General features: G+C 50.5%; 1 protein-coding gene across 3 annotated transcripts in view; it reads right to left on the bottom strand.

The window, feature by feature from the left end:
• The window catches only part of MRTFA (myocardin related transcription factor A), a 99,429-nt gene that overhangs the window by 3,694 nt on the left and 75,034 nt on the right, over positions 1 to 20,701 (bottom strand). For all 3 annotated transcript variants that reach the window (XM_080939772.1, XM_080939771.1, XM_080939770.1), the window contains exons 3-10: positions 9,507 to 9,562; positions 6,904 to 6,979; positions 6,009 to 6,170; positions 4,558 to 4,733; positions 3,988 to 4,137; positions 2,220 to 2,485; positions 1,966 to 2,134; positions 218 to 1,213 (exon numbers count right to left, since the gene is read on the bottom strand). In XM_080939772.1, the coding sequence (XP_080795898.1) occupies positions 218 to 1,213; positions 1,966 to 2,134; positions 2,220 to 2,485; positions 3,988 to 4,137; positions 4,558 to 4,733; positions 6,009 to 6,170; positions 6,904 to 6,979; positions 9,507 to 9,562 (2,051 nt within the window). The remainder of the gene's footprint in view (positions 1 to 217; positions 1,214 to 1,965; positions 2,135 to 2,219; positions 2,486 to 3,987; positions 4,138 to 4,557; positions 4,734 to 6,008; positions 6,171 to 6,903; positions 6,980 to 9,506; positions 9,563 to 20,701) is intronic.

Here is a 20,701-nt window from a genome sequence, read left to right as displayed (position 1 = left end):
AACAGCTTTGCTGGCTAATGAACTTTTTTGGGTGTTCTCATGGATAGGGAAGAGATACTGAATGGGGTAAGTATGACTGTGAGGGTGACAGAACACCAGGCCTTAAGCGGGGCCTTTCAGGAAGCCAGGGTCTGAGTTTGATAATACAGAATGCACAAGACAGGGTTCATTCTCCACCCGGACATGCCACCCCAGCCTGTCCCTGTTCTTCAGCTACCTGTTGGGGGCTCCCCGTGGGCAGGTCAGCGCCATCTGCACTCTTATTGGTCACAGTGAGGATGAGGTGCGTCCCTGTAGAGTCAGTGACCAGGGTAGGCGGGCTGACCCTCTTGAGGAAGCTGGTGCCCTGGGAGCCCAAGAGCAGCTGGGAGCCAGGGGCCAGATCTGGCTCAGATGGCCCAGCTTCCTGCTTCACCACCACAGGTGGGGACTCTGGGGCTGGGGCCTGAGCATCTCCATGGTTGGTAGTAGGAACTACTAGGCCAGGGCCAAAGGCACGGGCAGAGCCCTGGGGCTGGCAGCTCAGCTGGCAACTGGAGAAACTACTTTCCCGCTTCACAGGGCTGCTGGCTGGGGCTGGCTGCTGGGCCCGCTTCTGCTGCTCTAGCTGTAGCCGCAGTAGCTCAACCAGCTGCTGCTTCTGTTGAAGCATTCGGGTCAGCTCCTCGATCTGCTTGTCCTTCTCCTGGAGCATCTGGTCCTTGTCCAGTCCCTCCAGCTCAGCCCGTGCACCAGGGCTTAGACAGCAGGACGCAGCTCGGGCACCCTCCTCCTTCACGATCTGCAGTGGGGAGGCCTGCAGGGTGAGCTGTGTCAGCGGCGATGTCACCATCTCACCAAAGGCGTCCCCAGGTGTGGAATTCTCATCACCCGTGCTGAGCAGTGAGCGCTCTGAAGGGGTGGGAGACACAGGGGGTGTGGAACCTGTGCTGCCAAACTTCACCATGCCATTGCTGGTTACTGTGGCCACCACCATCTCAGCTGGTGCAAGGCCTGCTGTGACAAGAGCTGACCCTGTGCTTAGCAGGGCCGCAGGGAAGGCGACCACTACCTCACCAGCCTTGGACAGGACAGAGGTGGTGGCAGGGGCCTTGGGGGCTCCTGGAGCTGGGCTGACTTGGTCTTGGTAGGCACGCAGGCGCTCAATCAGCTCTGTCTTGGTGCCTGAGACGGGCAGCGACCGCAACTTCAGCTCCTGCTTCAGCTCTGCCACCTGTAGGGGTTGAGAGTTTGAGCAGCCAGGTACTGGGTGTCTGGACAAGGGAAATTGGGTTAAAAGGACAAGATGGGGAGGCAGCAGTGTGTACATTGGTCCTTCATCTGGGTCCCACTGGCCATTCAGATGACTCCCCGAGTCTTTTACCCTGTAAGCCCCTCCCCTAGAGTATTCTCCCCCAGTCACACACAGTGCTTGGAGCTCAATTTCTTCATTGGCTACACTGGACAAGAAAAGCTCACAGAATAATACAACCTTGAGGTCATAAAGCTACTGAGCAGCAAGGATAGGACTTGAGTCCAGCTGGAGTCCCTCAGCCCAAGACCTCATGCATGCAGTCTTGCTGGGGGATCCAGGTCGTGACACAGAAGGACAAATGTTCAAGGGAAGACTTTGGCCTATCCCACCTTCTGATCAATGGTAGAGAAAACAGGCAGAGCCCAGGCTGAGCTGCTGGCAGAGTAGAGGTGGGCGAAATTGACAGCCCTGCCTACTCTCCCAGAGGAGACTACTAACCGACTACCACACGATATAGAGAATATGAGATTCCCCCCCCCCCCCCCGCACCATATGCATACACAAGGGCTGATGCTGCTATGACCACAGGCCCGAGAGGCCTTACATAAGGCTCTAAAGTGATCCTTTCAGAGCAGACCAGATCTAGAGCCTGCTCTGCCTTCCATCCTGTGGTCATGGGCCATTACCATCCCTAAAGCCTAGTCTTCAATGAGAAGGGGTCAGTCACCTACCTTCATGTCATCCAGGTTAGCTGGGAGGGCTCCCGGTTTGCCAGCTAGTGCAGTGCTGTTCTGACGTGCCAGCCCACCGGGCCCTGGGGTGCCTGAGCTAGAGTTGCTACTGGTGGAGAGGCTGCGTGATGGGGTGGGGGCACTGCTTCCAGGAGTCTCACCCGCAGGCCTGAGGCAAGACAGAAACAAATGACTTCAGTACCTCTGCAGGCAGTGGGCCCCATGTGAAGAGCCTCGGGGATTTGTGCTCCTACTTGGGAGGGGCAGGCAGGATGGCCTGGTAGTTGTAATGCTGTTGCTGTTGCTGCTGTTGCTGCTGGTTGAGGATCTGCAGCTGCAAGAAGAGTTGCTGCTGCTGCAGGATCTTGGCATAGGAAGAGTCCATGGCAGGTGCCCCCTTGTCCTGCTTTTGGTCCGGGGGGATGTACTGGTGGTACTTGAGCTTCTTCACCTTTGGCTTCAGCTCCTTGGCCTTCTTGCTGCGCTGTGACTTCTCACTGGCAGATTTCGGTTGGCTTTGCTGAGGGAACATGAGATGGTGCATCAGGGGCCACCCCAAGGAGGCACCACCTAGCCCATACCCATCATCTGAGGAGCACCCACCCTACTCTACGAGACTGTCCCTATCCTAACAGACATGGCAGGCTTGGGGAAAGGCCGATCAGATGGATCTGTACAGGTATCATATGGCCCCAAGCAACAGAAACAAAGAGGCCAACTACAGCTGAGTTCTGCAGCACAGCTACTCAAAGGGCACCATGCGGGCCTCTGAAGAGTCCATCTAGAAAGGAAGTGTCATCGCAATTTGGAAATAAGCTCAGAAGTTACTTGCTCAAGATTGCAGTGACTTTGTTCTTGATCCAGCCCAGGATGCCACAATCTTGTACATGTGCCCATAGGTTCCCAGCCGACAACCTTAAGGCCAGCTGGATGGTCAGGCCAACAACCAAAAAAGGCCAGTGGGCCATGGTCAAAACACACGCTCTTGGGGCAGGCAGAGATAGATGAAGGCAAATAATGGGGGGGGGGGGTGCGTGCCAGAGAGGACTGTGGGAGCCTAGACACTTCTGAGCAGACAAAGCTGAGACAAAGGTAGAATCAGGTGGAGTCTTGACCAGGTGGCCACAGGAAGGTGTGGACAGAGGTAGCCCACTAGAGGAAGACAACATGGATATGTGGCAGTGAGGAGCTGGGTGTCTGGAGCCCGAGAAGAGGTCCTAACTTTGTCAGTGTGTCTGATGAGGCCACAGAGCCAAGAGCCCAGACTGCAGATGAAAGGTGTGGCCAAGGGCAGCCTCATTCCAAGGGAGAGAAAGTCAGGAAAAGTGAAGCAAGTGGGAAGCCAGGACCTATGAGGGGATGGGGCTCAGCCAACTGCTGACATCAGAGAGCAAGAGACAAGCTAGTGAGGAATGCACCAGCAAAGAACAAGCACAGACAGATTGTTAAATGTGTGGTCAGAAGATGCCGTGTAGTGTGAAGAGAGCTAATGAAAAGCTGGGGACATCTGTGACATTCATGGGCTATGAAGACAATGTAAGAGCGGCAGTACCCACTGAAGAGGCCTGTCCAGGAGGTGAGGCTGCTGGCCAGGGGAGGGGGTATATCTGGGAATGCTACAGGCAGACAGAAGGCCCAGGCAATTGAGCACTCAATACCAGAAGAGAACATGGACAGCTCTTAGGTTGTATGGGGTGCATGTGGAGGTGAGAAGGCAATTTGTAGGTCTGTAAGTACAGATCAAATTCAGTATGCCAGGCTTGGTGGCAAGTGCCTTATCAAAGTGAGCCATTTCCCTCTTTTTCTTTCATCTCTGTCCAGGCTGTGGTTGTGTGTTCCTTACAACAAAAACAGGCTATGACAGTAAGTCAGTGTCACCATGGGCAGTGCGGAGATGAGAAGAAATACCCAGATCACCTTGGGTCGGGTCCTTGACCACTGGAAGATGTACACACCCACCCCTTGCAGTTGTTCCCACAGCCAGAATGACATCATAGCAGGACAGCCGCTGGCAGAAAATACCTTAATGAGTGTGGGAACAGACTTGGCAGTTGGGACGATGCTTCCATTGGTTAGGCTTGGGGGCAGCAGAGGTGGGGGAGGCAGAGGAGGCTGCTCTGTCAGGAAAAGTGTCTCTCCAGGATCCGGAGCCATCGGGAGTTGAGAAAGAACCTGGGAAAGAAGGGAGAAGTAAGGATCCTGGCACCCCCAAATGGAGTTTATTTATCCTGCCCTGCTATCCTTATGGATGGGGGGGGGGGGGTAAGAGCAAGGTACAAAACCAAGCTGGCTGGGAGAGAGCTAGAGGGCAGACAGCGGGCAGCCACATCTCTGAACTGAGTGTACTTGGGTGAGCAGCCAGCTAGGAAAGCCAATCAGAGTGGGCGGCCAGGGTTGCAGGACCCCAACCCAGCCTCTCCGTATGCTCAGCTGCTAGAACTGGGTCCACTGTTGGCATCTGAAATGAGGGCCACACATACACACCTATCCCTCATGCATATAGCAGGAACTGCCCATCCTGCCCAGGACAGAGGCCTGACTCTGGATAGCCGTGGCAGGTGTGAGTAAGAATCTAGAAGGAGGAAATCTCACCTGAGTGGGTGATATGGAGGTGGCACTGGGCAGTGGATCGCTGACTCGGGACTCCAAGGGTGATGGCACTGAACCTTGGGACTCATGGCTGGCGGGCTGCTCAGGAGACAGGGCATCACTGCTGTCTTCGTCAAAGGAGGAACTGTCAGCTACCTTTGGGTAATTTACCTGGCCCACTGAAATGCAAAGCCAGTGTTAGGACTCCTACAGCCAGCACACAGGAAGGGCCCGCAGAACTCAGAAGCACAGTCAGCATTCTGGAACAGGCTTTCTGGCCTTTTGAATTAACTCTCCGGTTTTGTTTTTCCCAAGGCTTACACTCACACAGTGAAGGCCAAGAGCCTACAGCTGACAGACCGTGGGGACAGGAAGTAAACACTCCTCCTTAGGCCTCAGTTCCCAGAGGCCACAACAGCCTAAGGCTGAGGCTGTGGAGGGTCAGTGAAGGTATGCCCTTGTTCAAAGGTCCATGAAGCTGAAACCTAGTGCCTGGGCAGCAAATATGCCAGGACAATCCACTGCCTTGAGTGCCCAGACTGGCCCAGAGCCCCGCTCTGACAGAGCTGACGGAGTTGGCTGGGAATGGCAGTGCAGTGGAGGAAAGACGGAAACACAGGCTAGGAGGATATGTCAAGAGGCATGTCACAACCACTGTCTCCACAGCTGGGGGAAGAGGTTGGGAGGGGAGGACCTCAGATAAAAAGAGGAACAAGCCCACAGCCTCTTCCTCTTTAGCTGTGACCTGAGACTTTCTACAGCCTTGGGACAAAGGAGGAACATCTAAGCTTCTCTCTCACTGGCTGACTGTGCTGATGGCTAGGAATGTGAGGGTGGGGCTCACCCTTCTGCTGCCAATCTTAAAGAGTTTTCTTACTCCCAGCACGGGGACCTATTCAGAGACAGTAAGTAGCAGGGTGGGGCCAAGCAGAAGAAGAGGGTGATCCAGCCCAGATAAGCGTGTAGTTCACACTGAGGGGGCTCATCCTTAAGAAAGCCACTGGCCGTGCTGACAGGATGGAGACCATGTACAGACCAGCACTACAAATGCTATTTATTCCTCTCCCGCATCCAGCCATGTCCTGGAGCTTCGTGGGCACTGCCCTCTGGGAGATGCTGTCAACAGACTTTGGAGCAGGACATAAGTTCTTCTCAAAGGGCAGATAGTACACTGAAGAGACACTCAGGTCTGAGGGAGGAATGACATGAAACTTTTGCTGAGTGTTTGTTGAGCTTTTCTGAAGAGACGGTGTGTGCACAGATGACCGTGAGTGTATGGTAAACACCAGGCCCTCTGCAGCCCCACTATTCCTGTCTGAGACAAACACAGGCCTCCACTTCCTCCTGAGAGCCTCCCCCGAAATCTTCCTCACATTTCCTCCTGGTGAATCCCTGTTCCATGTCTAGACTAAAGTTCCCCCTTCACTCCGTCGACACCGTGGGGGACTCCTCACCAATGAGAGCCTCCTTTAGGCTCGACTCCACAGGCAAGATGTTCTTCTCCACCAGCTCCATGGGGCCAGGCCTCTGTGCAATCTTTTCATTGAGGTCGTCAGCCAGCCTGGCTCTCTTCAGCTTCAGCTGCTTGGCCTGGAGAGAAGGCTCAGCCGAGGTCTCTACATGGGAAAGAAGGGGGTTCAGAGAGATGGGGCCTCTAGAGCAACAGGAACCCACACAAGCAGAGTGAAAAGCAAGCCCAGGCAGAGGAGTGTAGCCAGGCTGGACCTGAGTTTCTGAGGTGGGCTGCACAGCCAAGGACACCAGAGAAAGGACAGCTCTGCTCCACAGACCTGGGCAGAGGCAAGCTGTTCTTTGTTCTGGCTCTCACTGACTTCAGTTGCAAAATGTGGGATTCTGACTTGAGAAGGTCTCCTCCAGGCTCCCAATGACCCCAAACTAAGCAAACGAAAATTAGGCACATATGTGCCACTCTCTGGAGCCCAAACCTTTCCTTTTCAAAAACTATAGAAAATGAACACTATAGCTAACTATAGAAAGGAAAAGTATAGCTAGGTGGGTGTGGCTGCCATCACAGGAGCTTAGGTGATGCCAGTGGGTGAACGATCAAGCAAACGAACCCCAAACAAACTGCAATGTTTAGAACAGAAAGGGCTCCATCCTATCAGATAGAGTGGGTGGTGGACCCAGGAAAAGGGTCATGTCAACCCAGGCAAATGACTCCATGCTTCTCACACACTCCCATAAGACAGAGGCAGCTACATACGTGTCTGTGTCTGACTATGAAGCCAACAGTTGGCCTTTGCTAGCAGAAGATGGACAATAGCAGAAAGTGGGAGGGCGCAAAAAACAAGGTGTAGCCAGCCGGGGAAGACCTCCAACCTCACACACCTTCCAGAATGTGCATCCTGACCAGCTCTGATCTCTCCGGCCGGGAACGGATCTTCCGTTTCAAATAGTCCTCGGTCTGTGGAAAAGCACAACCATAACCTCTCAAGGCTGAGATATAAGCTTATGTACGGACAGGACCACAAAACATGCTCTGGCTGCAGCGTTGGGAGAACTAAACCATTCTTCCCTCAACAGCACTGGGCCCCCGCTGCTTACAGCTAATTGTAAGTCATGTGACTGCACAGCCTGTGCCCCTCACCTCTGCAACCGCATTTTTCAAATTATAAGTCAAGACCAGCCTAAGAAAGGACAGAACAGGATGGAACAGGGTAGAAAAGAAGTTACTAGGGCACATCATTTATAGTAGAGATCAGCCCTGTTCTCATCCTGATGGCTGCTGCCCCAGGACCCTGTGGCGGACCTGGAGCCTGAGCCTAGAGATGTAGGAAGTAACTGTGGGCTCTGTGTACTTGAACCCATCTGTAGAGAGCAGAGATCAGGTGCTGCAGCTTTGTACACACAGCCTCGGCACTTGTGTAATACTGGGCACACGTGGGATATGGCACCTGAAAAGCTGGAAAAATTTTCATCTCGGAGAACTCAGGTAGGTGCTGGGAGAACCCGCCAGAGAGGCCACACCCATTCAGAAACATCTCTTGTCTCAATGGTTCTGAGTCATGGCCTTTGTAACAATAAATCTTCCAGGAATGTTTTACTGGCTAGGCCTGGCTACCCAGAAATTACTCAGGATGGACAGCCAGCGAACCAGTCTGCCCCTGGTGTAGAAGGTAAAGAAAGGACTTTTAGCTGATGCCACTGAAGGCATTGCTAGGGCTGGAAAACACGCAGCTGATGGGAAAGGAGCCAGCCACATGGAACTGCATCTGAGCGCTCCTTTGGGACCAGGGCTACAGCCACCAGAGAGAAGTCTCCCCGAGACACTGTCTGAACAGGAGTTACAGACAGAGGAGCAGTGACATGACTAGAATCACATAAGGAATTTTCTTGAACACAAGCTCATAATGCTGCCTTTTACTGAGAAAGCAAGTTTCTCAAAGCTCTGAATTGGTATAATTGAGTAAAGTGAGTTATGTATGCAGTGACCAATCCAATACACCCATTTTTCATATTTTAATTAAGACAGTTCAGTGCATGTTTAAATAAGCCCATTATTGTAATTTGGAAGTCATTTGTGAACAGATGTGGAACATATGCACTTGTTAGATGAATATATTTTGTGCATGTGAGGAAATAAAATGATTTTGCACATATAACCAAACATTTATATGGTGCTAGACACATATACATATATATGCTTGCTGCAATATGGTTGGTGCAATGTCTTAGTGAGTTAAGCTTGCCACTGAGCCTGTTAACTTTAGTTTGGTCCCCAGGACCTACATGGTGAAAAGAGAGAACTCTTGTAAGTTGTCCTTTGACCCCACATATAGGTATGTACACACACGCATGCACACGAAATGTAATAAAAATGTAATAAAAAGTCTGGACTCCACAGACCTAGGTTTGAGTTCCAGCTTTACTGCTTTCTAGCTGGACAGATTAGATTCTGCTGCATCTAAAAAACTAGGGGTACACCAGGCAGTGGGGTCACATGCCTTAAATTCTAACACTCAGGAGTCAGAGGCAGGTGAGTCGGAGATCAGCCTGGTCTACAAAATGAGTTTCAGGACATCCAGGGCTATATGGAGAAACCCTGTCTCAAAAACCAAACTAAAACAAAAACCAAAGGCAGCCGCACCTAACTTGTGAGGGTTCCTGTGTGGATAAAAACAAAATGAACACAGCCTCACACACAGCCATGCTCAGTAGCACAGTGGATTCTAACCAGGCCCCACTGCACCCGGAGCTAATCTGCCTGGCTCCCAGCACATGTCAGTATGTGTGGTTTGTTACCGGTTGTTTCTTAGTATCCTGACTTCATTCTTTCTACTCTCTCAGAGTTAATCATGAGAAAAAAAGCAGTCTCAGGAGTAAGTATATTAGGGTTTTGGGAGCCACAGCCAACAGTCCTCCAGTGGGAGCAGGAGAGGAAACATGAGCTGGTCACTTCCCCATCTCCACCCACACCCCGCGCAGGACACTCACTGCACTGGGGTGAGAGGGAACTGAAAAGGTGGGGACAAGGCTGCAGCTAAGGTGCTACAGCAGAAACACACCCAGGTCTGCTTTCCAAAGGGTCTGAGTGGATGCTGGCTGTTCTGGGGCAGGTGGAGATGGAAGCTCACTGGAGTGCCCATAAGGCTGCGGGCAGTGTCTGTCTGCTCCCAGTGGAGAGCCTGCCATGGGCAGGGGTGGTGCAGATCGTCTACACGAGGCCCAATGGAACCACTGGAGGGAAGATGAGTGGTCTTCAGGCCAGGTTTGGGGAGGGAGCTCTGGTGACCTTTGCAAGGCCTCCAAGATACTAAAAGAGACTCTGTCCACATTCTATCAGGGACCGTGGCTGGGAAGGGAAGAAACAGGAAAGGCCGAGGTTTCTATCATGTAGAGCTACAAGGTGAGGGCTGATCCCAAAGCTGTGCCAGACTGGAAGCAAGAGCGCTGGTGGGTGACATGGCAGGTCCTCGGGGACGGAGCCTTACCCTGGCCCGCTCCAGGCTCCTTCTCTGCTCATGAAATGCAGCCGGACTCTTCAAAGCTGTTGAGAAAAGAACCACAGAAGAATTACATTTAGAGGCTGAGGCTAGCTCCGGGCTAGAGTGCCTACTTAGTACAGGTACAGGTACAGCACCACCACGGAAGAGAGACGGTACCAGACAGGAAGTGCGACCTGACATTCAGGAAGCATGTGTCTTTATGGCTGGTCACTTTAAGATCCCTGGGGACAGTAGTTCAGTGTGACAGCATCCTCAGTCTCAGTTAAACCTGGCTCAGGCAGACTGTGAGCTGCAGCCACCTTACTGTTTCCGTCTCATTAGGCGCTGCAGCGGTCGGAGGGGCAGTGCCTCACGGGGTGGCGTCCTTCTTCAGTACCAGCAGCACTGCTGGAATGACCCTCCAGTTTATCTCTGAGAACTAAAAAACTCCAGTCATTGTTGGCTGGCCCTGGTGAAGGCTGGATCCCATTCTGGGGTTTGAGGCCATCATGGGGCCTCAGCTTCTGTCTCTAATGACAAGCCCAGGCTCAGTTCCTCTGAAAATGCATCATGACCACACCAAGTCTCTTGTAAGGTGACACATCACAATTTAAGGCACTGGGGAGGACAGGGAGTGTGTGGCTCGCTTCACTAGGGAACAATGGCAGTAGGTGAGAAGTGTGCAAGGCTGCGGTCAGTTTCAGTTCTGCCCAGGGCTGCAGACAGTGTAAGGCTGTGTGCGAAGATAACCTTCCAGGCTGCTGCCTGTGGTAGAGGGTCAGGGTGGGAGCCGCTAAAAGTAGCAAGACCCAGATAGGACCTGTCCTGCCTGGCCGCTGTGCTTCCGCCCCTCAGTTCCCAGGGGCGGGCCTCCCAGCAGCATGCTCAGAGGAGCTTCAACCTCCCAGCAGCATTTTTGTTTAAATTAAAGACAACTTTTAGAATACTAATAAGAAAGGAAACTTTATTTTAAAGGCCACAAGAACCCTTCCATTTTCTGACAGCAGGGGGAGCTCTAGACTCAGCAGGCAACCTCAAGACAAACCAGTACAGGTTCCCTTAACCTGCACAACTAGAGAACCTATTCCAGAGAACCACCCAGGCTGCCCAGAGGGAAAGAAGCAGGCCCTCATTCCTGGTCCCACTGTGCAAGGATGTGCTGTACCAAAACTGGCTTTCAGGGCCTGAAAGCCGGAGCCTGGTCTTGAGGGTGGTAGGTCAGTCCCCTCCATCCCCCCCCCCCCCCGACCCCGACACACACACACACACACACACACACACACACACACACACACACACACACCTTTAGCTGTAGGATAGGTCAGAACATGGAAGCACACCAGCATTCTACATGCCCGCAGGAGCATACCACGTCTCACACAACAGAGCTGTTTAATAGTCACTCCTTCAGTAGCTAGTGGGTGTCTGTAAGAGTGTCTACATGGTCACTGATGGGGCGGCAGGAGGGGTCTGTGCTGGATCCTGAAACCTCATGTTGACAACCAGGACCTAGAGTTCAGATGCAGGTTAGAATCCTGGAAACGTTCCTGTGTCGAAGGGTCTGAACCCCAGTGCTGGGTCCTAACAACTGAGATGATTCAGGGTGTGGCTGCTTTTTGGAGACTGAGACTCCGCCCACCTCCTGGGACACAAAGACTCCAATCAGGGCGCTGGAGAGATGGGTTAACAGTAGTTACTTCAGGCAGCTCATGACATCTGTGTGCACATACATACACAGACTCCCCTCTCTGTCTCTCCCTCTCACTTATAATTTTTTTTTTTTTTTCCAAACAGGGTTTCTCTGTTTAGCTCTGAGTGCTGCACCACCTCTGCCCAGCAAACTTTATTTTAAAAGAATCAGGCCGGAGTGTGGTGGTTCCAGCACTCAGGAGGCGGAGGCAGGAGAGTCTCGATGAGTTCCAGGACAGCTTGGTCTACATAGTGAGTTATGTTATGAGATAGTCAGGTTATGTAGAGAGATTCTGTCAACATACTAACAACGAGCCAAATCCACGCCCACATGTCCGGACGTGCCCACCCACTGGAACGCACTGCTTAGCCAAGTCACTAGCTTGATTCTCTCTGGCTGGCTGGGCCTGGGCTGCAACCATAGATGATTATGTAAACCCTGGCTACCTGAACATCCTACACTCGCCGCCCCAGGGGTAATGGGCAATGCACAAACGTGGCTCTGGAAGCACGCCTCACAAGCACAAAGGGGTGGTACACAAAGGGGTGGTAGGTCTTCATGTACCAACAACAGTTGCCACCAGCGCAAGATGGTGAGAGGTCTAGTAGCCATGGTGGACAGTCAGAACCCTCTGACTTAAGGGCATGTTCTCACATCAGCAAGACAGAAGCTAATACCCACCCAGTGCTTGCTCATGTGGCAGGACTGGACCGGATTGTTTTGTTTTTTAAGATGTGGTCTCACTATGTAAGCCTAAGCTAGATTCAAACTAGATTCGGCCTCAACTTTCAAGTGCTGGGGCACAAACACAGGCATGTCGCGCCGTGCCCAGCGACTAACTCCGGTATTTTAACATGCTAGTTAGTTCTGCATTTTACCTAGGGAGAGCTGCAGAGAAGGCTCGTGAGTAAAGCATTTGCCACACATGTGTAAGGACCTGAGTTCAAGTCCTCAACACCCACACCCATATGAGCACTCTCTGTAACCCCAGTGCCCTCATGGTGAGCTGGAACATAGGATAGGAGAGGCTCACAGGCTGGGGGCCCAGTGCACAGTGGCAAACAGTGGGTAACCCTGCTTCCAGGTGAATGGTTCACAACCTATAGGTCATGACCCCCTTGGGGGATGTTTAACAACTCTTTCACAGGGGTCTCCTAAAATTAACACAACAGTTCAGAACAGAAGCACAATTGCAGCTATGAAAGAGCAATGGAAATCGTTTTATGGCTGTGGCTCACAACACGGCATCAGGAGCGTTGGGAACCACTGCTCCAGGTGAAAGGGGAGGCCAGTACGTGAGGATGTCATCTCATGTGCACACACAGAAGCACATACACCTGTGGTAGGTAATGTGCCATTTAATAAGCTCAGAAAAGTTAGAAAAAACTAGAAAATGACAGTCATAGTTACAACCTAATTCCGTTATCCTGACTTAGTTTCTGACTGATTCTGCTTATCTGGCTTAGTTTTTCAACTTCTTCAAAAAAGCAGAAAAGAACTTGTCTGGTGCAGGGGGGAGTGGGGGTGACATGTCAAGGCTGTGCCGACTGGCTCTAGTGAGATGTAGGCCGTGTGGAAAGGCAGGCTTGACCACAGCCACAGCCACACACCGGCACACAGGGGCCTGCGGACCCATCTGAGACCCAGAAAACCGTAGTTTGAAAACCAGGGCTTGCTCACCATGGAGCAGTCTTACACTAGACAGACCAGGATGAAGGAGGCTGGGCAGGAGAGTGAGGAGTGACCAGAACTCACGACAACAACGACAAGGCCCTACCCATTCATAACAACACATCCTAGTCTCAAAGGAGCTCCAGCTTTATATGCAGTCACCATGGAGTGTGGATCCCTCCCAGGCCACTGTCCGCCTCCCCTTCTTCCCTCAACTGACCCAGACCAGCAGATTGGTTCATGTGGCCCGTGGGCAGCCTACCTAAGGTTGTGGTTCTTTCTCTCCCATTCTGAATCCTACTTCCTGACAACAGGCGTGGCCATTTCAATAGTCACTTCCTCCAGGCAAGAGGAGAGGGCCAACGGCTTCTCCTTCAGGTCTGTGAAGACTTCTAGCTTCCCTGCCCCAGACCCATGTGGGAGGGATCCGACAGAGTCCCTGGGGCTGAGGCTGGGCTGCTCCAGTGCTGGTTCAGCCAGATTTGCTAAAGCATGTCAGTGTGTGACGTGGTGATAGAGGTAGAGCCCGGGCTTTTTTGATGCAGGATCAAGTGACACAGGAGAGCCCACAGCACCGAGCTTCCAAGGAGACTAGACCCAAGGAGGCAGAGCAAAGAGAAATGGGTTTTAAAATACTGGCCTTTGGAAGTTAGAAAGTACAGACTTTAAGTGTTCAGCCAGGAGGGATGCGCTCATGGTGGACTCCCTCTCCTCCCTCCTTGCCGTCTTACAGCTTTGCCAGGAAAGTCCAGGACATTACTCATCCCAAGTGTCATGTTCCCAGAACTCCAGGAAGGCAGTCTCTGTGAAGAGAAGCCCCTTATGACCCATGCAAACACCAAAGCTGTTACGAACACACATTTCTGGTGGCAAAGGGCAGCTCTTGATCCTTTCTCCGCCCTAGGGACCTGGTGACCCTCTGAGCAAAGGCAAGTGCACAGCTCAGACTGAGCAGGAAGAGCAGGGACGCTTCAGACACCGACGACACACTGGCCAAGAGAGTGGCATTCCTTCTTACACAGCCTCAGTCCCAGCGGGCTCCACCCCAGCTGGCTGTAACCAGTTGATACTCTGGGCCTCTGGCTAGCACCTGTTTTCTTCCTCTCTGCAAACTTGCTGCTTTAAATGAGCACCTTTGCAAATTTAGAAAATAAGAGTTCTGATTTTCATTTTCTCAGGAACACACCATCCAACCCTTACAGGCAGACTCAAAGCCGTGTTCAAGGTACCTGCGAGGCTTTGTTCGTGAGCTGAAACAAGAAGCGTATAACCAGCGCCTTCTGGGGCCAGTTCCAGATTTACTTAGCCGTCCAGGCTACTGAGCCTCCTAGGGTACCAGGAAGTTCTGGAGATGCTTCTCATCTGACAGCTCTTAGCCACCAAGCTCAGTTCCTCATCCCCCTGACCCACCCACCTTGTGTCTGTCTGTGTGTGTGTGTGGGCCTGGGTCTCTCCACAGATGCTAACATCAAGAAGAAAGGCAACAGCTGTTGGGCTCCGGCTACACTTCAAGCTCACTAACAACTCTGTACGTGGGAGCTGTAAGCTGTAACTAACACACATTAGTACACTTCTGTATTCAAAACTTTTTTCCCTAGTTGTGATTGTTAGGTTTTTAGTTTTTATAATATCTTTCTAATATTTTTATTTTATGTTTAGGAGTGTACCTGCATGTCTGTGTACCATTTGCATGCAGTACCCTTGGAGGCCAGAAGAGGGTGTAATTCCTGGGACTGGAATTACAGATGGTTGTGAGCAGCCATGTGGATGCTGGGAATTGAACACAGGCCTCTGGAAGAGCCACAGGTGCTCTTAACTGCCGAGCTCCTTCTCCAGGCCCTTTAACTTTTGTTCTTAAAATCACACTTATTTTTAAATTCTTTGTGTGTATCAGTTTGGTCCTTCTACCACGTGAGTCCAGGGATTGAACAAGTCATGAGATTTGGTGGCAAGTGCCTTTACTCATGGAGACATCTCCTAGGCCCCATGGTTAATATCGATAACTTGAAACAATCTTGAATCACTTGGAAGAAGAGAATCTTAATCAGAGGTTGTCTATGACAGGCTGGCCTGTCTGTGGGGGGTGGAGTCTCTTGATTATGCTAATTGAGTTGAGAAGACTTGCCCACTGTGGGTGGTACCATCCTTAGGCACAGGATCCTGAGCTTCATCAGCTGAGTATAGGCATGCATGGATTAACTCCTCTCTGCTCCATCACTGTAGGTTCAGTGTGACGAGCCACTTGGGGCTCCAACCACAAACAATGGTGACTCTAGTTAGGGACTGAGCTCAAGGAGACCTTTCCCCTAAGAGTTCTTGGCTTCCCCCCACCCCATGACATTTTATTACTTCAGCCTGAGCAAATGCAGAGGTGCGGTCTCCTAGTTTATTCCTTTGCCCTTTCTTGAAGAGGCCAGTATAGAGGACAAGAGGCCAAAGGATAATCAAACTACCCAGAGGAAACTGAATCACACAGCTCCAGGGAGGGGAGTTAATCTTTTTCAGAACTGCTACAGACACTAAACAAGGTCTGAGAGACAGGCAAGGGAGGAGTCTGAGGGATGGGAAGTGTGCAGGCGCTCTCTCTTTCACATGCAGCAGCAAAGTTACCTTTGCCATCAACTCTTAAATCCTCTGAACAGGATCTACTTCCACTCAGGGGAGAAAAGAACAGCAATATCTTCCACAAAGTAAATCTAGAAACCATGGGTTTCCAAGTGCAGCTCAAGACAGGGGTACTCCAGTAGAGTGCAGGGGCCTCTAGAGTCTTGGGCTCCAAGTCTTATCTTTGGTGGGCTGGCAATTTCGGTACCACAGAAATTTGGAAATCACTGTTTCACTAGTCCCAAGAACAAAATCAAGGGAGAAGATGGGGGTTTTATCAATGTCTGTCTTCTCACAGTCCTAAGTGATGAACAAGTGGAAGGACTTCTCTAACCTTCTCATAGTATATCTTGAATTTTCAGCTCTGAAATATGGGCCATCTGCCTTTGACATCTGCCAGCCCATTGATTGCCAAGGCTGACATTTCAACTGCACTGACTTCATAGCTAAAGAGTTCCAATTTCTAGAGTTATATTCCTGGGAGTCAAATAATCCGGCTGGGTGGAGGCACCTCAGCAGCAGAGCCTATCACACGGGAGGTCCTGGACTGGGTATGAAGTGCTGACAAATAAATCTGGTCTAGTTGCTGTTTTCCTCACACCCTGGCTAGAACCCACTCCTGCTGAGACAGATCCCACCCACCTCCTGTTGCCTGGGATCAGGGCTGTGGCCATCACATTCAGGCCTTTTGCCCAGCAGCAGAGGAACAGAAAAAGGAAACAGAAAGGGCCCCTCTCTCATATTCTACAGAAGAGCAGAGCTGACTACACCGCTCTCGAGCAAGGCCACACCAACATGAGCATCAAGGGGATAATTCTGAGACTGTCCCAGGCACAGGAGATTCATTCAGGGCACAGTAGGTCTGCTGGAGCAGTTCTGAAGGCTTGGAACTCATGTAAGGTCTGCAGGTGCTTGCATAGACGACTGTCCAGTCAGACATGCAACACTCAAGAAGTATCCATAGAAACTAAGCGCTCCTGACTTATTACAGGTCCCCGTGACCGAAGCAGAAAGCAGCCTTTCTGCCTCTCAAAGCAGCAGACATGGACAGCAATCCAGAAGGCCAAAACCAAGAATCGTTCTCACCTCTACCTCCTGACCTTAGCAATCGCAGGACCTCAACTGGATGCTGTTTCAGTTTTCCAGGGAACCCCCTTCCCTGCCCTTTCTTTCTCAAACAGCTCAGAGCTTTGACCTTACGGAGCAGAGGAAGACTTGAGCTCCTGCTCGTCCTCGCCTCTACCTCGGAGGGCCGGGATGGCAGGCATACGCTACCTCACCTAGTTTATGTGCTGCTGGGGCTGAACCCAAGGATTCACGCACAGCAGGCAAATACTTTACCAGCTGAGCTGCGTCCCCAGCCCCTTCAAGTATTCAAAATTCCTGTGTGTGTAAGCACCATGACAAAGTGTTTCCTTGAGGAATCACCAGCAGGTCTAGAGCTAGAAAAGAGTGTGCCTCTGTTTCTAAGAGACAGTGAAACTAAAGGCAAGTCATGTGATTCCCGAGGTTTCAGTCTCCATCCACAGATCGGTGGCTGCACTTTCTACACCACACCCAGGGATTATTAGCATTAAGCAAAGTGAAAGTGTTCCGCCATCTCTCTGCCGGCTTAAGGTGAAGGCGCTGTTACTGTGGCAGTCTCCTCCCTTCTCACCCACTGGAGAGAACAAGTGCGTGAAGCAATCCGAGTGCTACCTTGGCCCAACCTCTACGCTGTGTCCCTGTGTTCAGCCACCTGTCTATGACTATCAAAATATCTGCAACAAAGGCCATTACTCAAAGAGTCATGTCAGCAGCTCTTGGGCCTGACTATGACAATAAAAATAGTAAGAAGAAGACAATAAGTTCATAAGAACCAAAGATGAGCCTTAGTTAGAAGAAGCCAAGCATCTAAGGCAAGTAAGGTCCACACTAAGTCAAATCAACCCATATCCTGTTTTTGATGCAGGCTTGACGCCACCCTTGTTTTGGTACCTGGCTGCCACTCCCACCCAGACCAGCATAAAAACCAACTATCACAAATGAAGGTCAAGGGGTGCAGTAGTAGATGGCCCAGTCAGTAAGGAGCTTCTCAGAACATGAATTCAATCTCTGGAATATGCATTTTTAAAAAAGGGCTGAATGTAGTGGCTTCATGCTTGTAACCCCAGGGCTGGGAGACGGGAGGCCCTGGAACCTAAGGAACCTTCTGCCCTTCACACACACACTCTTGCTTAGAAAGGACAAGTGCAAGAAGCAGAGATGTGAGGTGCTCGAGAAGCTCCCACCTGACCCTCCAGTGGTGGAAAGACCAAACCTAGGAGAAGGGGTACACAGGCTAGTACATACATGTCGAAGGTATGGTATGCTAAGGGATAAAACACCAGTGCCAAACACTTTGGATCTGACTCCTATGGCTTATGAGTGTTTCCTGGGGTCCACATGTTGAAGACTTGGTCCTCAGCCTGTGCTACCACCAGTGACAAACCCTTCAGAGGGCTTTGGAAAGCATAATGACCCTCCCCTGTTCCTTCCTTCACTTCCCAGCTGCATAAGCTGAACAGCACAGCTAGACTGTGCACTGACCCCTGAGCATTGTCTCTATAGGCCGTCAACCACCTGTCACTCTCAGAATCCACGACACTGGCTATTCCAGAAGACTCACACCAGCTTCCCACCACAGACATGGTGACTCGAAACTATCTGTAGTTCTTGGGGACTCTGATGTCCTTTTCTGGCCTCCATGGGGACCAGGCACACATGCGGCACACAGACATACATGCAGGCAAACACACATACATATTAAAACAAACTGTGAGCAAAAATGACATTTTATAAATTGATTATTTTATATATTTTGTTATGGTAACAGAAATATGATAAACATTGGTTTTCCAGATTTCTTCTTGACATACATGCAGTTATATTTCTTTGTGAATGTGGAGGTCAAAGTTCGACATCTAGTATCTTCTTCAACCACTTTGCAGCTTATTATTTTAACTGTTTTATCACCAGAAACTCAAGATTTATTTCTATTTGTGAATACACACACACACACACACACACCTGAGAGGGCAGAGAGGGTTTTGGAGCCCCTGGAGACAGAGTTACTGTTGGCTGTGAGTCACCCAACATGAGCGAAGGAAACGTAACTGTGGTCCTCCTGGTCCTCCACAAGAGCAGCAAGTGCTCTTAACCACTCACCCATTCTAAAGTTTCTTTTCCCTTTTCTATTTTATATATTTTGTGTACTGTGTGTGTGATGGGGGTACACACAGCATGGTGTGTGTGTAAAAGTCAGAAGGCAACTATCTGGGTTTCTCTGCTTCTACCTTGTAGGTTCTGGGGGTCGAACATGGGTGATCGGGCTTGGCATCAGCCTTTACTCACTGAGGCGGCTTGATGTCCCTCCGCCTTCTTTCTTTAGATAGTGTCTCTTGTTAAACCTTGATCCTGAAGGCTGGGCTACACAGGCCAGCAAGTCCCAAGGATCCTTCAGTCTCGACCTTCCCAGGCTGGGTTTATAGGCACATGTCACTATACTCAACTTTTTAAGAGTGCTAGGTCCTTATGGTTGCCACAGGTGTTTACCTGTGACTTTCACATCATTTTGCAGCCAAAGGTCTTAGACTGGACTATTGTTCTAATACACCTTCCTCGGTAAAGTCCAAAACAGTTAAAAAAAAAAAAAAAAGTCTTAGCCAGGCATGGTGGCAAGCAACTGGAAGATGAGAGAGAATAATCTCAAAGTTGGAAAGGATCCTCAAAACGACAATACATGCACGAGTGCTCACACTCACGCACACATACACATGGGCATGCCCCATCATCATATGTCCCAGGGCTCTGCTTGGCATGTGATGACCTCTATCTTTTATCCATGTGTAGTGCTGAGGGTGCTGGGCAAGCATTTACCAGTGAGCTATACAATTAAAGTAGCCAAGAGGAAGCTTCACAGTCTTCCCTTCTTCCTTTAGTATCGCTTGGGTTTTGTTAGATGGACCTGACATGCTATACCCCACTCATTATTACCCCGGAAAGTACTGTCCTTTATACCCCAAACATTAAGAACAAATTATGTGAAAAGCAACACCACCCTCCTGTTTTTAAGAAGACATTAAAATTATATATAAAACTTCACCAAAAAGATTAGCTGGAAGCCTCTCATAACAGCACATGCCTACAATTCCAGCAGTAGGGAAGCAAAGGCAGGCAGATCACTACAGGTTTGAGGCTAGCCTGGTCTACATGGCAATTTCTAGGCCAGGGTCTCATCTCTAAGACGAACATGGTAGAAGAGACCCAACTCCTCCCAATCCTCTGACCCCCCCACACTGTGATGTACACACTCACTCACAAAATAAATAATTTTGCTTTTGAGACAAGGTGTCTCTCTATATATACCTCTGGCTGTTCTGGGACTCATCTGTAGACAAGGCTGGCCTCAAACTCACAGAGATCCACCTGCCTCTGCCTGCTGTGTGCTGCGATTAAAGGTGTGTGCTACCATGCCTGGCTAATAAACAAATGATAATTTTAAAAAGACTCTCTCTACCTTGTTCAGCAAAGCTTGTTGTTGCTTTGTTGTTTCGATTTAGGCACACACATGAACTCCAGACTTTGATTTTAGGACTTGGAGCAGCTGGCTCTGGAGGGCCTCTATGCCAGTCAGTGTCCACTGAGGCACGCGCACACACACACACACAAACACACACACACACGCTGGAACAGTAGGAAGAGAGACAAGGATTCTGATGTCTATCAAGAGCACAGCCTGAAACTTCTAGGAGCCATGGGTCCAGGTGGTCTTCCTGAGTTAAAAGAAAGCATTTCAGGAACCAAATGCCCACACACCTAACACAATTTTCCCTGGGCTTCAAATCTAACGGTTTGTCCAGCCTTATTCCTGAAACATAAAATACCGCCCCCAAAACCAACCAAACAAACTAGGGCTGTAACCACAGTTAAACAATAACATTCCTGTGGAAAGAACACACCATCTCATAGGGTTCTTTTTGTTAACAAAAAAACAAAAAAATGAAGAAGAGGAATTGGAGGAAGGAAGAGAGGGAAGGGAAAAGGAAGAACAGGTTGGGGCGGACAAGAGAAGAGTATCTTCAGCCAAAATCACCTCTGTATCTGAGCGCAGATGGGCTGTGCTGAGGCTCTGAGAGGCCCAGGAGCAGCCAGAGCCTAAGGCAACGAGAACTAACCATGGGCAGAAGCTGTGTTGGAGGTGGGGTGTTTTCTAAGC

Source organism: Micromys minutus (genome assembly GCF_963924665.1).
Source record: "Micromys minutus genome assembly, chromosome: 27".
NCBI lineage: Eukaryota > Metazoa > Chordata > Mammalia > Rodentia > Muridae > Micromys > Micromys minutus.
This window is presented reverse-complemented; position numbering and strand designations above follow the sequence as displayed.